The 17,687-nt window shown below is 37.2% G+C and overlaps 1 protein-coding gene across 1 annotated transcript in view; it reads left to right on the forward strand.

Moving 5' to 3' along the window:
• NEK11 (NIMA related kinase 11) overlaps positions 1 to 17,687 on the forward strand; it is a 91,806-nt gene that overhangs the window by 47,746 nt on the left and 26,373 nt on the right. Inside the window, exons 10-12 of the mRNA XM_053466332.1 lie at positions 378 to 497; positions 1,831 to 1,924; positions 5,001 to 5,130. Of these exons, the coding sequence (XP_053322307.1) occupies positions 378 to 497; positions 1,831 to 1,924; positions 5,001 to 5,130 (344 nt within the window). The remainder of the gene's footprint in view (positions 1 to 377; positions 498 to 1,830; positions 1,925 to 5,000; positions 5,131 to 17,687) is intronic.

A 17,687-nucleotide genomic window follows, 5' to 3' on the forward strand; every position in this document is an offset into this window, starting at 1 on the left:
TGACTATATAATGCATTGTGAAGGGCCGTCCATGGCTCTGCCATAGTTCAGTCAATAAGGTTGCTTTCAGAAAATCTAATGCATTATACAGAGACAGCTCAGCCATTGTTCAAGGAGCTTTCAAGGTTATTCTTAATAATAGATAGTGAAGTTGGTAAGCCTAAAGTACAACTCACCTGCAAACTATCTTAACAACTCTCAATTTTGTGAATAAACCCTAGAGTTGAAGCACTACTTTATATTTTAATTTGAGACGATTTTGTAAGAGAAATGGAAATGCACCTATTATCATTTTTTATGGGATTTTCCCCCTCAGAGTATTTAAAGCGTACACTCGTTGATGTCTGGATTTATGGTTTTTTTTGTTTGTTTTATAGACAAAGGAAGTTTCATCTCCAAACTCTCAGAGAGCTGTCTGAAGTCCAGAAAATGACCCCAAGAGAAAGGATGAGGTTAAGGAAGTTAAATGCTGCGGATGAGAAGGCAAAGAGACTAAAGTAAGAGACATCTTGATGTCACACTATTAGCAAACCAATGACCTATGTTCTCATTATATTCACCAATTAATGAAGCAATGTATTTGTGAAGTAAATGACACACCAATGTGACCTCACATAAGATACATTTTAAAAAAATCAATATTATTATGAAGCTTGATCATGAATGCCAACAATAAGGTTTTATATAAGGTATTGTGAATCTTAGAACATAAGCTTATTTTCCGTCGTTGTCTTTTCAGTTCTTTTTCTGGATTTAGCATTGTAAGGCTCGTGATATGCTGCAGAAATATATGTAAGGATGGAAATGTTCTCACTAGTCAAAAGCCAGAATTCAAGGTTTGCTGGTTTGATGGTGTATTTAGGCACACAATATATTCAAATATATTTACAATTAAGGTACTCTAGAAATAGCATGAATATCCACTTAGTGGCAAACTGAAATAAACTGAAATACACAATTTGGTTCAGTATTAGAGAGAGGTTAGGAAGGTATCATTCATAATAATGTATTCATCATCGTAACGTATTCATTGCTTATGTACCTCATCAGACACACGAGATTTGCTTTTCATTGGAAAGCAAAACAAATAGCTTGGATTAGTTAATATTGACAATTACTACCTCTTTGTGTATCATGTGAAATTGCGATTTAAATGATGCTTAATCAGTCCTAGAGTAACTTTATTTGAAGTCAGAAGGTACTTGCTACTGCACAGTAAAGAGACTTGTTACAATGCAGTGGAATTAGTCACAAAGTAAACGTTGAAATTTAGCTATAACATAAAATTGAAAAGTATTTAATTTTAGAAAGCAATTCATCCATTTAAAATATAAAATAAATGTGGGTAAAACTCTGTATTTTCATACTTTTTTGTTACAATGAATGTAAAAGACCCAGAATCCTAATGACCTTCACTTGACAGTATTCTATTAAATACAAATGCCCATACTTCTGTATTCCAAAATAAGAATGAAAACAAAAATGTAACCTTTAAATGATTGCGGATAAAAATGGTACCAATCATCCATCTCTGAAATTGCTGCTGTCATTTGTTCCAGACTGTATTGATAGTTGGAAATGTTTTATTTATAAACCCACACATAACTAGTTCTGAATTTTTGTTTAGCAGTTTTGGAAATATCCAAAAAATTATTTCCCCCCTATGCATTATAAGATCGGTTCCTTATTAACCCCTTAAGGACAATGGGCGGTCCCTAAACCCATTGAAAACAATGTATTTTGAGCCCATACATGTACGGGCTTTGTCATTAAGGGGTTAACAAGTGACATTTATCAATTCTGATCTTTTTGGGGGGGGTTTTTCTACAGACAGCTTGCAGAGGAAAAATATCAAGAAAATCAGAGGAGAATGCAAGAACTGAGAAGTCGCAATTTTCAACGACATAGTATTGATGTGCTTCACGTAAGTGACAATTATACTACCACCACCTTTTAACAAAAAAGTGGTTATTACAGCTATAGAAATTAGATTTCCCCTCTCTTTTTGGAAACTTCTAACATGGTATTAATCATGTCTGCATAAAACCAACAAAGTTTTCTTCTCAAAAATAATATACCTCTAAAATTAATTAAATTAGGCAACTGCAAGAATATAATGTCATTGGGCTTCAACCAAAGTCGCTTTATGGACATCGATGTTGAGTTTGGAGGCCATATTGCGTCAATGCCATTACATAAAAAGGTATTCAATAAAGCTATTTATATGACATAAGTCATTGTGCCAGTACAAGAGACCAAGTCCTTGGTCATTGGAGTTACATATGAGAACATTATGATAGCATCCAGTTGTATGTTCCTGTTGACTAGACGATTCAGTTGGTTGCTGGAGTGAAAGGTTTTCGAACATGAACCACATATACAGACTCCCAGTGTTTCTCATATAGACAGTTTTATTATATGGCTGTGTAGGGGGATGATAGGAAAATGGAAAAAATGGAATTTAGGCTTTATTTTGCTGGAAAATAAGAAAAAATGCTTGATTCAGCACACATAGCACTTTAATACTTTCACTAGCAGCAGCTTGCAAGCCTTTAATTCCTTAAGGAGGACTTGTTCATTCGGCCCTGGTGTGAAAACAGCAGATCACAATAAATAAAAAGCCCATGGCTTTATCAGAGAAAATGGGACATCCATCTCCAGCTACAGCAGTGGATGAGCCTTAATAACCACAAGGTCTTTATTACCCAAGCTGCACTTGTAAGGGTAATTATCCTCTATTCCTTACTCAGCAAGTAAGACAAATGAGTGACAAATGAGGTAACAATGTAACTTGACACAGGGCTCACCCTGTCACAATCCACCTCAATGATTTTCTAATCTTCTATTGCTCCATAAGGAGTATTGGTCATAAAACAGTCACTGGTCATTCATTGTTCTTAAAGCAATAACACCACCAACCTTTAACTGATTAACTGTCAATCTCCATAACTGATACGGTCCAATTTAAGATTTAGTTTTGTGGTAGCCTGCAGGTGACCAGTTACATCAGGAAAATGAACCGTCTCACTTGTCATTCTACTAGCCAAACCACTAAACTGATGATACAAGGCATGCATAATTCATGTTTGTTCTAAATTGTGATTTCATTAACTCAAGCCAACCTATAAATGTGGTTTAAAACATAGCATCGTGCTAATAATTTCTTTCCTTTATAACTTTTAAGGTATTTCCCAGGGATCAGTTATTTATAAATGTGTTTGAGTTGATATAGCAGCCTACTTGATGATCACCATGTGAAATGTATATGTGTCCTTCCAAAAATATATAAATATATCAGAAATGGGAACGGCAGTAGGTAGCATTACTAGCATACATTTGAAAGACATGATTATGCTTCTATACAAAACATTAGTTAGTCCTTGTTTGGAATATGCAGTTTCATGTTTGGTAGCAATTCGTGTAAAAGTGATTGAATGGGAGTGCAAAGAAATTGTGATTTTTACCGATTTGTGAATTTATTAACACTACAATAAAGGGTCTGGATGGGTGACCTCATCACAATGCACACATACATTTGAGGTTGTTACGACCCTTGCAAGTGAAATCTTCATTTAAAGGACAAATAACAAAGAAAAACATTCTTGGCAGTAAGAGCTGTAAAGCTCTGGAGTGCATTGTGGAGGCATAATGCTTAAAAATATGTTTTTGCCTTCATTTGGATCAGTGCAGTAAGGCATTTTCTTCATAGACTGAAGTCCATGGATATGTATTTTTTCAATCTTACTAACCATGTAACGATGTAATGTTTACGTGCATTAAATAGTTAAATACATTTTGGACTGGTCATTTATCTTAATCCCATTTTTCCCTTAAATGTGAATTTTACTTGTTAGTCTCTGTTCAAACATGCATATAGATGGCACTAAAGTTCCGTTCATTATGCCTGAGCACAGCTTCCTAATCAAACAGAGGCATAGTTGAATGAGTCACCAGTTTCCATAATCAATAGATATTTCATGTAGACGAGCTAATTTCTTATTTCAATTTTTATTTTTTTTGTAACATAATCATGTAGACACAGTATGTTAAATTGTATTAAACCCCACTGCACTTTATTTGTTACTTTTCTTTAGTACTTTATATAATTACAAATTGTGGCTGCCTAATAAGAATGGGTGTTTCTAAGCTCTTAAACTACTTTTTTAAAATCACACGTGCGCAAACGGTGACATTCTTTTAATTGCATGTTTTCAGTAAGTTTACGCTATCAGGATTTCATGATTCTTATAGGGTCAGGTATTATTAGCCACAAAATGACCTCATTAATAAATTCTTAGCAAGCATCACTGTAGGCTAAAATTAGGTAGCTTAGGGATAAGGGGCAGTTTGTTACTAATACGAAATGCAAACAATTGCTTTCTGACATGGGAGGTAAGGTGAGAGCGGTTCTGCATGTAGTATATATCATAAAGCAGGGGTGTCCAACCTGCGGCCCTCTAGCTGCTACATCTCCCATCCTCCTCAGCCAGCCCCTTAGCTGAAAGAGCATTATGGGAGATGTAGTCCTGCAGCAGCTGGAGGGCCGCAGGTTGGACACCCCTGTTTCCAACGTTTCATCAAGTACCATAGCTGTTAATTTAGATGGAGAAATGAAATATGCAGCTAATGCAAAGTTTATTTAGTATTTTCCCAAAGAGACAAACATTCATTCCGTCTTGATCACAAAGGCAGTTTTTTCCTCTGGATCAATATTTCCTGAGGTAAAGTAAAACTGTTTAACCCAGAATGCGTATGTTCTCTAGGAAGGTAGCCATCTTTTTTGAAAGAAATACCTGAATCCACTAAAACTCTTAGATGGAACTATGCTCCATTGGTAATGTTTAGGATTATTAATGGATAGTTGTGTTTAGTTTACTTCCCAGCTTCAAACTGTGATTGCAAAGAATAACATTGAAATTCTGTAGTTTATACATCCTCAGTATATTAGATGTAGGAAGATTTCACCCTTTGGATAATTGTTTTAATGATTTGGTTTGTAGGCCCCCGATGCACCAAATCATCTGTTACAGTCAGGGCCAGCGGGTGCAAGACACTGCCAGTCTAATGATCAGCAGAATGAACATGAACAGATACCCGACAGATTGTGTGTATCTGAGCCTACCGATCGGGGTAAGTAGAAAACATTCAGTCTACATGACATTAAAGTATGTTTTGTTATAAGGATAGTGTGCCATGTGGAGCATGCATACAACAAATATATCGTTAAGACCTTCTTTTATATTAACACAAAAAATCATTCTATAGACAAAAGTGTTGGGACTCCTGACCATTACACTAGCAGAGACTTTTATCACATAGCATTCTTGGTCCCTCTTTTGTAGCTATAACAGCTTCCACTCTTCTGGGAGGGCTTCCACAAGATTTTGGTGTTGTTCTGTGGGAATCTTTGCCCATTCATACAGTAGAGCATTTGTGAGGTCAGGGATTAATGTTGGAAGAGAAGATCTGGCTCGCAATCTGTGCTCCAGTTCATCCCATTCGATGGGGTTGAAGTCAGGGCTCTGTGCGGGCCTTGACTAGTTCCTTCACACCAAACTCATCCAACCATGTCTTTATGGACCTTGCTTTGTGCACTGGGGCACAGTCATGCTGGAATAGAAACTGGCCTTCCTCAAACTGTTCCCACAAAGTTCAAAGCATAGCATTGTCCAAAATCTCTTGGTATGTCCCCTTCAGCATTTAGGACAATACCATGCGTCCAACTTTGTTGTAGAATATGAAGACAACTATTCTTTGCTAATGGTAATATTTCTGTTTTAATGTACTAATTAAAGTACAGTTTTGGAGTAATGTGTGTGTTTTAATATGATAATGTGTTAATTCAGTACCTTGAGTTACCTTGCAAGCCATGACATAAATACTACTTCTAAACCTGCCAGGATTCCACCCTGCCAGCCTGGACTATGTGATAATTATACACATGTCGTGCAGCCTCTAGTGGCCACCCTTTCCTCTCAGGAGCACCCATTTCTGATTACTTGGGACAGCTGAGCCACATTACCTGAGTATAGCTCTGCCCTTATATGCTTACTCTGCCCTTCAGTCTGGACCTTTACATTGAAATGTATTTAGCTTTGCTGTTTCTCTGCTCCCTGGTCCTGACTACGTGTGCCCTGCCTACGTGTGCCCTGCCTGAGGGCTGCCTGCCATATGCCCTTCCTGAGGGCTGCCTGCCGTGTGCCCTGCTCTAGGGCTGCCTGCCGTGTGCCCTGCTCTAGGGCTGCCTACTGTGTGCCCTACCTGAGGGCTGTATGCCGTGATGTGCTCTGGCTGAGGGCTGCCTGCCGTATGCCCTGCCTGAGTGCTGTCAGCCATGTGCCAGCCGTGCTCCTTATCTTAGAAGTTCTGCTCCGTGGTCCCCTCTCCGAAGTCCGCATCCTGCCGTGGTCCCCTCTCCGAAGACCATATCCTGCCGTGGTGCATCTGCCTTATCACGCTTATAGTCCTGTTTCTCCTGTTCTGTCAGCACACTCAAATATAGACTTATTTGTATATACATACCTACAGCCTCCTGCGTCTTTATTTGCCTGTCTGTACCTACCAATCAGTTATGATGCATCACGGGGTACAGACAGAACCCGTGATATCCCCTGCAACTGGGCTCCTACCCGCCCTGCTTGTCCGGGTCCTGACAAAACCACACTTCATCTTGTGTGTAGTGGACATTTTGGTGATTCCTATATTATGTTGATTGACATCAGTTTTGGGGAGATGATAAATTGTTAGTTTGGTTGTCACTTGTTGTCTGTTGCTGTATGTTTGTATTTCAATAATTCGGTTTTGGCCCAGGAGAGTTTTATGTCAGTTATATTTTGAGCAGTAGTTGGGTTACACTGTACTATTTGGATGAAGAGTGTTTTATATCCATTGGGAAAGAATGTGTGTTACAGCCAGGGCATGAGAGGTTACACTGCAGAGAGGTAGTAGAGACTTTTTACCATTACATTACCAAATATATAATTATAATTAAACCTGTGAGTTGCTAGTTTTATGATTTGATGAGCATTTCCACTATTGCGAGTTAACTCCCAAATCTTTGACACCAACATTTTTTTCCCCTAGAAACAGTTAAACCGGAATCAAATAGATTCATTTTTCAGTTTTACCGTTGTTCCATCTTATTCCCTTTCTTATTTAATTTCACCCTTTTGTCCCTCTTGTTTCATTTGATTAAACTTTATCCCAGTTTGTATTTGTATTTTCGGTGCCAAAGGATTCTATTTTGTTGTGTTATGCTGCCACAGTATGTTTTCTGTCAAATTATACTAAATACTGAATTTGAAACTTTCACTGAAGATTTAAAATAGTTGACCAAATAGTAAGCAGAATTAAGAAATAAACACTAAGAGTGCTTCCATTTGAGGTAAAAAAAAAACAACACCAAACTGTAAAATCATTTAAGACACATGGATTTTGTGAAATGCAATACTAAAATTAAGTAGTTTAAATACTATCTAGAAATTCCTTCCAATTTTCTTACAAAATCTGTGAACTGAAGACGATTCCGCTCTCCCAGTAAGGATATTAGCTAAACTATTTTGAACTAACATTGTTAAAAGTAGCTAATGGAGTCTCCAGACATGAGAAAATACAGTGGAAAAGTGGTCTGTCAATTAAGGAAACAATAACATTTATTGTGTGAAATATTATATTGTCTAGAGTAAAAGGCGTACTTCTTTTAGAAGAAAAAAAGATCTAAAAATGTTCTGACTTATTTGAATATCTTCAAATACCTCTTATTTTTTCCTTCTAAAACTTTAGTGCATTTGATAATTAGCTTTATCTTAGCTTTATATGCTAAAAACACTTTTTTTAAACCTTGATAGATTTTTAAATTATCTTGGAAAAAAAACTAATGAAAAGCAGCAAAATGTTCCCAATCTACTTATAAAGCACGTATTTTAATTGCTTCTCTGGTTTAATCTGAATTTATTACTGTTTTATAGCAGCTGATACATACAGCTTTTGGGAGTATAATATTATGAAGCAAAAATATTTGAGCATTAAAGAAAATGTCATTTATTGCTATCTAAGATTAGTTTCCAAAAAAAGGTTTTCACGAGAAAGATCTCAAACGTTATTTTATAACTTCCCCGTTGTAATGGATAAGACTCTTATTAGATCATAAACCATATTTTGATTCTTTTTTTTACTAATATGTTTTTGATTAAAAAAGTGATATAATAAAAAAAAATGTCTCATTACGTAGCTTTCCTGTTACACATCAGAAGATCATCATGGTTTCTTAAAAATATTATCTCTAGGGAAATTTGAACTTTGAAAGCATTAACGCAGATAAAATAAACTAAACTCACAGTTTCTAAAACATTAGAACAATTCTGTTAACCCTTAAAACTTTCTGCATAATCCTGGCCCTGTCACTGAGCGGAAAGGTTTTTTCTTTTAGACCTATTATGCAGGGCCCTCTAGATCTCAGATTTTAGACATATCAAACATTGAACAAAATCAGTGATATTTGATATGGCTTTGTACTTTCAAATATGTTCAATATTCAGGGTCACATTATTTTGCTTTCTCTAGAGCTAGAAATTTTGGTTATACAGAATTAAAAAGAGATTTCACTTTTAATGTTACCTTATTACAATGATTAACCTTGAGTACTATCACAATGTAGAGTGTACGATTTTGTGGTGTAGACAATTAAATAAATAATATGGAGGGATATAATTTCAGTCTGGTTGAGAAGTACCCAAAATTATGTGTGTACTATTCCAGTGCTAATGACTTACAATTATAAGCTAATAAAAATTAGCTGTGTTTTATTTTTCTAGTATAGAAACATTCACTTAATAAGAAAATAGTTAAGACTGGGGATGTGTGTCAAAGGGTAGTGGGGGATTGCACCTGGGTTGCTCAGTTCTAAAGATACCACTACCTCACTTTTCTGGGGGTTTTCTTCCTGGGGGTTTTCTTCCAATACCACGCTTTGTGTGGATGTTCTGTGCATCCCTGCTTTTGTAGGACTAGACAGTGCACATCAAACATGCTGACTTTTGAGTGTGTTTTGGATTGTTTAATTAATGGGCCACATGTTCTTTTACCTCCCAAGGGATGAATGTTGCCAGCCTCTGATATGGATAAACCAGCGAGTAGGTCATGCACATATCTGGGAACTCTCCAGGTTTACCCCAGAAGATTCAGGGTCAGCCTCTATCTGTATATGGGAATTAGCACTGTCGCATATACTCCCTGCCCCCTTTCCAGCATATTGGAATTTAGGTCAACCTCTGAATGCAGCTATCTTTGCCCTCCTGTAGCTTTCCTTGAACACTACAAGCCCTCTAAAAGCCTTGTGCCAGGCCCTTTGCAAAGTTTTAAAAACACTTTCCCTTAAAACAGTAGCGTATCTAAAAGGGATGTGCGAGCGGTGAGGCCACCTCCCCTGTGCCGGTCTTCAGGTGCACGATGAGCAGGGCTGGTTGGGGAGATCACAATCCCCTCCAACCGGCCCAACATTAGGGAGCGCAAAGTCTGTCGCTTTAGATCTCGACTTCCGTGTTCCCTAATCACTATGCACTTGCAAATGATGCTGAGTGCTGGGATACCCCCGCTCTCTGCATCAATAGCCGGCGCGTAATCATTAGGAAGCACTAAAGTAGAGGTCTGAAATGAGGTCATGCTCCCACAACTGGATAGAAGATGAGAGTTGATAGAAGATGAAAGATTAATAATGTAAGAGATGCGGAGGAAGGGGTGTAAGGTTTGTATGTTTGTAAGTTGATGTTTGTAAGGACAGTGTATGTGTGTGTATGGGCAGGTGTGTGTAAGAGCAGTGTAGGTATTTGTGTGTTTGTAAGATAATGTATGTATGTGTATATGTGTGTGTAAAGGCAGGCTTGTGTAAGGGCAGTGTATGTGTATATGTGTCTATGGGCAGGTGTGTGTAAAGGCAGTGTGTGTGAACAGGTGTGTGTAAGGCCAGTGTCAATAAAATAACACCTGCAAAAAAAAAATAGCTGAGCGCAAAAAGAGCCAGCTACAGCTCTGCTCACAACAACCAGGTGGCGCGAGAGCCTGTCGCTCTGTCACTGCCCTTATTTGTAAACTATAAAGTCTGATGCAATACCTGAGGAAGAGAGGGAAACGTTTGAAAGCTTGTCTATTTTTAAGTATTATGTTAATCTACTATAAAAGGTATCATTGCATACCGCAAATTGGCATCTTATTTACATATATTTATTTAGTTTTTTCAGTGGCATGATTTAGTGGTGGAACTTATTAGTGCCTCCCCAGTTTTGACTGTGGTATCTTATATGCCCCCTATATCTTGTTTATAGAGTCGCCACTGATTAGGGACAATAGAACAATATTATTTATTGTATTCTACAAAAAAAACAGAAGAGGGTATGTGCAGAATAAGAAGAAGCAAAGAGACCTCACAAACCTCACCTCTTGCACTGCGCTTCCCGCCCCACACCCACAAGGGCCGATTTCTTTGAAATGTTTCCTTTAAATTACCCATATTCCTTTAGATCACGAATGGGGCCCTCATAAGTTTACTATTATGGCCAGGAATGTTGTGTAAAAGTACCATAAGGCTAGATGGCACTCTCACAAACACTTTTGTATCTGTATGTGTTAATGTATATTTGTTGTGTATGTATCATCTACCCCATTATAATGCACATCACTGCATAATTTTTTGGCACTTAATAAGTAAAATGTATCAATAATAATAATCACCTCTTACTCAAACCAATTCCGTCACACTCCAACCTGTCATGCAGAGCTAGAATGGGAGTGCTCTTGGGACCAGCCTCAAGGCAAAAGCCCCTGTACTTTGTGTCTTTGCCAGTAACTTGGAAAGGAGGATAAGATCAAAAATTCACATAGTACTGAAAAGTCAAACTTATAAAACTTCACAAATTACTTGGAGCCTTTTGAGAAGCTGAATATTAAGCAATATTGTTGGCATTTCATTTATCAAACTTAGCTACCATAACTGGGGATATCTCTTGTGCTCATGTTAGTTCCCATGTATCACACTTTATTATTTATCTTTCCCCTCCTGTCAGATTTCTTAATGTAAATTGTTATTAGAAGAGGCTGCGAATATGATAAGAATGCACTGTAATATTGTTTGTGTGTATTCTAGTCATTTGTTTCCATTACCCAACAGCACCTTGAGTTGTTTTACAATGCCAATAGAAGCTTATAACAATAAAATAAAATGTGTGTGTGTATATATATATATATATATATATATATATATACACACATATATATTTACTAGCACAACTTATACTATATATATATAAGTGTGATACTGAGTTGCAATGGCCTGCACACTTTTGGATAACAGGTCCCCTTTAAGTCAGCTTGGCTTATCATCTGAGGTCTTTCCCATACAACATGCCCGAGCTCTAAACCCTGACTCATTATGAATGGTCAAATGGAAAAAAGATTTAGGTGAGTTCCAACCTTTCACACATGATAGATTTAATCCGAGCTTGCAAGGGTTCAATCCCCCATGGACTTGTCTTATTTTAACAGTTTGGGCCACTACCTGATGCTTTTCTAAGTGTAAAAAGTATGTTTCATATAGCCATAGGATTTATAGAGTAAAGACAACTTTATATGGTGTTTTGTGATTGGATCATTTTTTTGTTTTACTTAGTATCCAGGTGGGGGTTTGGGGGGCTTGATTTGTACAGATAATAGAGAGAAGCATATATTTTGCCCCCCAAAACAAGGACAAAAATTGTCTACAGCATGTGTGTTAATTGACAAGCTTAAGTTCATGTCTACAAATGCTCGCAGTTTAGGCAATAAGATCCACGAACGTATGTAGATTTAATGTGGCTGTTACTGAGACATGAAAAAGACTGGGACATAGCAATATCAGGGTACTTTTTATATAGAAAAGACAGGTGGTCCTATATATATATATATATACAAGTTAGGGGGAGAACATAGTTTTGGTTACATTACAATTAGTATTAGGAAATAGCTAAAATGACAGAGAAGGGGGAAGTTATAATCATGGGCGATCTTTATTTCTCCTGATGTGAACTGGAAAACCAAAGTAGCTGGTTGTGCCCGGAGTGCAGATATTCAAAATGCCCTGCTGGGATTATCTGTAAAACAAGTAGTTGAGGAGCCAGCTTGTAATGATGCCATGGATTTAGTGTTCACAAATGGAGATTTGGTATCGGATGTTACTGTAGGTAAATAATTGGGATCTAGTCATCACCAGTCGTGTAGTTTAATATATGAACAGTGACACCACACAAAAAAGTTTTAGATTCTCCAAAAACTGACTTTTCTAAAAAAGAATATGTGTAAAGGAGTCATCAATAGACTAGGGCCGTTTAAATGGAGTCCAGGAGAAATGAAGTTCTTAAAAAGTTGAAGGTATATAGAAGAGGATAAAGGAATAGCAGACATTCTTATTGATTTTTTTTATTATTTCAGTTTTTACAGATCAAAATAAAGGAAAGGGACCTCAGTTACGAAAAAAGGCACATATGAGTTTATAGATGAAGAGGTTCTACTTCAGCTGTCTTAAGTAAAGACAAAAAAAATGGGGGGGGTCTGATTGGATAAACGCAAAGTTATAAAAAAAAGCTTAGTAGTGTCTTAGCAAGATCATTAATTAATTTATTTAACCAATCATTGTTAATGGGAGTAGTCCCAGAAGATTGGAAATTAGCAAATGTTGTGCCCTTTCACAAGAAATGCAGTAGGGAGACAACTACAAGCTTGTGAGTCTTACATCACTAGTCTCAAGATCAAAAACATCAGTGAGATCATGCCAAAATAATCAGATTTTTAGTAAGGCTTTTGACCCTGTCCCACATAGAAAACTGCAATTTCCTAGTTTAGATCCCAGTATTGTTGAATGGATTAGGCAGTGGCTGAGTGACAGACAACAGAGTTGTAGTCAATGGGCATACCTGGGAATTGCTGGGTGAAGTACCACTTCTCCGGGTCAAGACCCGAATCCTCCGGGTAGCGGGAGCAGGGTCTTGATGCACCCCGCTCCCCGCCCATTTTCTTTTTAAAAGGGAAGGTTTCCCACTGACGTCTCCTGGTAGCCAGAGACCACAAGTTCCCAGGTATGTCAATGGGGTATATTCGAAACAAAGGTTACCAGTGGGGTACATCAGGGATCTGTATTTGGCCACATTCTCTTTAATATTTTTTTTATTAGTGATACTGCATTATTACCTGCATGGTAATGTGTGCCTTTTTGCTGATGACACAAAGATTTGCAACAGGGCTGAAGTTCCCGGAGTGATAAACCAATGGGAGACCACACTTAGAGAGTCTTGTGTACAAGGATAAAGATACTTTGGAGAAAGTTCAGTGTAGGGCTATTATTCATGGACTGCAGGAAAAAAACTTACCAGGAAAGGTTAAAGGATATTATATAGCCTGGAAGTTTGGAACTAAGATGTGCCTGAGGGGGGATATAATAGAAACATTTAATACTTAAGGGGGAATCAACATGATAAAGGATGAAGAGAGTTTATTTAAAGACGAAACGCTACCAGAACAAGAGGCTACCAGTATGTTCTTGGTCATTTTATTACTGGGTCACTTGGCTAGACTGGCTCCCGTAGCTGAATGTTGTCAGGCCTCCATGGAATTTATTTATACGCAAGCTAAGAAGCTCATAAGTTTTGTGGCAATATTGCATCTTAATGTATTATGGCAATAAATCTTTGTCACATTTATAAATTTGTCCGCTGCATCCTCTGATGGGTCTCATAGATCAGTGGGGACCCGAACCAGCTGCATAAGGTGGTTGAATGGTTCCACACCTACAGAATGATTCCTTTTTTCATAGGGTTTTATTAAATTTAATCCACTGAGCCTTATGCATCAGTGAGAATAAGAAGAAACCCATTTACAATTAGTCCAGAGGAGTTAGCAGGAAGCTAATGTGATACACACCCTTAATGGTTGTATGATTTTAACTAATGTGCCCATGAGATGGTTTACAATTTCAATACTTGACATATGTGCTGTAACATTTCCGCTCATTACCAATTAACTGCTAAAATAGATCAAGGTAACAGAGGGAAAAATGTAGGACACTGTGTATGAATGTTGTAAATTAAAATGAAAAATATTGTAGACATTTTAAATGAGAATCCATTACTTCTACAGCTTCCCTCTAGATTTTACAGTATTTATGTATTTACTTGAAATGTAGTCAATACGTCAAGAATCAGTTTCAAGGGAAGCACAACAACATACTGTATATGTGAGTTCATGTTTAGTTTATTTTATGCAGCCATACATAATTTCATTTGAAAATTTAGTTACAGAGGAATAAAGTTAAAAAGAGTGCATTTCTGTTCTAAATGACAGAATCCCATTATGTAAATAGTATGCGGATGATCTACAATTTGCAGTTATTCTGCAATTATAAAAGGGATGTTCATTTTGCCAGATGTAGAATTTAATTAGCTATCTAAAATATTGCAGAGAATTTATTCTGACAAGAAAGCGGTAAAACAATGTAATATTGATCTTCGGAAAGATTGGTTTCTACAGTGAGCAATGAAATGTATGATTATTGCAAAACCTAGTGCTCAGTTTATATCCTTCTTACATTTAAAGAATATGAAAATACATATACGCTTATACAGTTTTGTATACTGTGTTTAATGTGATTAGGGCTGATTCATGTCAAGTAAACACATGAGGGAACACTCAGGATTTTACTCTGTTTTAAGTAGGAATGGGCAGATTATCAGGGCCACACAGCCTGGAGCTGATTTCATCATATTCTACTCTGAATTAATCATAACTGAGCTTCCTGCTTTGTGCTATCCCACTGGTATATCATTGTTTGGATTCAGGTTAATTCAGAATATGTTTACTTCCTTTCCAGTTATGGCTTTCAATGACCAATATCAGAACATCTTGGATGCCACAGTCAGCAAGTCACTAAAATAGAAACTTATATCTATATCTCTATAGACACCCCTGTTTTCATGCTCCCATTGATTTCAGTGGGAGTACTTTTCTGCCATTGATTGGCTGTTTCAAGCAAGATGTTGCCCCTTGCCTAATCATCAGCCAAAGTATGGCCTCCCTACTAAACTCTGTAGAGTTCCATCCAATCTCAGTCCAATGAATTGGAGTTCCTTAACTTACTTCAGTCATTCAAGTTGCAGAACAGAAAACCTTCTTATTTCTTACTGACTGTATCCTAATAACAGGGCAAAATAAGGTCTACCATGAGGTCCTACAACGTGGAAGAGGGAGGAGGGGGGTCAGCATACCTGGGAACTCTCCGGGTTTGACCCGGAGATCTCCGGGTGAAGCACCACTTCTCCGGTTCTTCTGGTCAAGACCACCTCCCTGCCCGTTTTCCCTTTAAATAGGGGTGTTTCCCACGGACATCAGCGGAACACCCTAGACGTCAACAAGTGATGCTTCCTTTCCTAAAGTCTCATTTGCCACAATGGTCTCACTTGACCTAAGAAAGAGCTTTTTTTCTAGCATACTGATACATGTCACTATATTCCGCAGGGCAGACAAACTCACACACTGTATATACATTAAAAGTAGTGTGTTAAATCACAAGATAAGCAAACCGTTGTTCGGAAAACATCAGAATTGAAACTGACGCTCTACCTAGATTTATAACTGTAGAGTCTGGTAGTCCACCAGTCCTGCCTGGAGATACCCAGTGTCGTAATCACTGATGTATGCGGTCTGTTCTAGATCATGTTGTATAAAGTAACACATTTAGCTCACACTTTATGTCGTAATGCTTATAAAAGCAAAACGTTATTCCATATGCCTCACTGAACATGAGAATGCGGAACATTTGGTGCTAAGTCACCTACACTCATTCAAAGTAAATGATCGCAGTTATACCAAGTAATAGAATGTGGAAACAGGATTTTTATTTTTGTTATTACAGTTCGGAATAGACTGCGTTCTTTGTGACTGAGTGGCTGGCCATACATCTAATTGGAAGGGTAAACATTTTAAAAGGTGGAATCCGGGGGGTCTCTTTATTAAGGAATGAGTTTAGCTCAGGGGTTATAAGGACCAACTCGTCAGTGAGTCCTTAAGCGCCAAAGTATATGTATATAATGTAATGTGTGTATTGGTTCTTTAAAGTGACTTTATACAGTAACTATAATAAACCCAACATTTTTTACGCTAAGGCATATCTTCGTCAGGGGGATTTTTTAATGGTTTAGTGTGAGATGATTATTACCTTTGGATTTTAGGCTGCATATTTCCTAGCTTTGGGAGTTTTAATAGATTTTGCAATAAAGTTTATGATTTGAGTGTCTTTTGGGTTTATTCGTTTCAGGGATGTAGTTCCTAATTATCTATCCTACTGCCAGTATTCTGGGGTGTAGGTTTGGTGGCAGTGATAATGTTTTATTATTTAACTATAATACAATGTTAACCAAAAACATAACAACATTGTTGGGGGAATTTATGCATTTGCTGGGAAAAAAATGACCTCTGAAATATAATTGCTGTTGACAGCATGAAATTTAATGTAGAATTTAATGGATGTAGTGAGCTAAAGTGATTCTGAGCTGAAAATCATAATCTGTGTTGTCTGTAAGGATTGAATTTCTGGCACAGTAGTTTATGCCGTATGAGCAGCTAACCAAGCATAGCTTCGGTGATTTCAATGTAAATACCTCAAAGACGATTTTGCCAGTTTTAATAATGTTAGTGATAATTCCCTTTCTGTCTATTCTTCATCTAAGTTATATAATGCAGGAACAATATTTTTCTACTGAAAATTCAACTTCATAGTAAATAGAGTGTCATATCTCTAAATCTTTGCTCTGTATAGGCTTAATAACTTGCTAAACTCGAAAACATGACTTTGGTATGTGAGCCATCTTAGAAGGTCAACTTGTGGCCAAAATGGCAAACAGGTCTACAAGTTGTTAGTGGAAGATGATTTAAGTTGAAAAAAAGGACTTTGATTCTCATTTTATTACACTTTGGACATATCAAACCTGTATATGCAATTTAGTATCTGTAAAATCATTACTCGAAGTGTAATGGTGCCCGTGTGTGGCATATCTGATAGGTGCCACCAGGCTGTGTGATCCATTAAACGGTGCAGCTGCAGCAAACTGTCTCTGGTGCATTCAGCTCTTCCACCTAGGTCTGCTGAAAGCACAGTTTATTAACAAGGCTATTGGAAGACAGACTCAAGGGTAAAAGGAAAATTAAATCTATTTATCAAAGAGCTTTATTTGACACCTGCAGCAATGAAGGCAAACTTAAAATTTACTGTACACAACAAACGAGTGGGGAAAAATCAGTTCTGCCATAATCCCTGCAGATGAACCTAGGAATTGAAACAACAGTCTGTGGGTACATAGTGCATCCAATATGCTCTATATAATACAACGTGAGATATGCTTAGCCTATGGCTCCTTCTGTTCCGAAAGCACACAATGCAGATGTTTTGAATGAAGAATGAATTTGGTATTAGGTATCAGATATTGAAGGTGTATGGAACACCACAGGTCAGACATGCAAAGATAATAGAATATAAACCCCCCTCTAAACCAAAGATGTCAGCAATTTCCTTAGCCCTTTAATATAAAGTGTTTTATTTTAATTCAGCTGAGATTACCAGAAAAGAAAAACCTGAATAGATTTTGTAGTTATTATGGTAGTAGTTAATTGTTCCA

The sequence above is a fragment of the Spea bombifrons genome, chromosome 5 (assembly GCF_027358695.1).
Source record: "Spea bombifrons isolate aSpeBom1 chromosome 5, aSpeBom1.2.pri, whole genome shotgun sequence".
Taxonomy (NCBI): Eukaryota; Metazoa; Chordata; class Amphibia; order Anura; family Pelobatidae; genus Spea; species Spea bombifrons.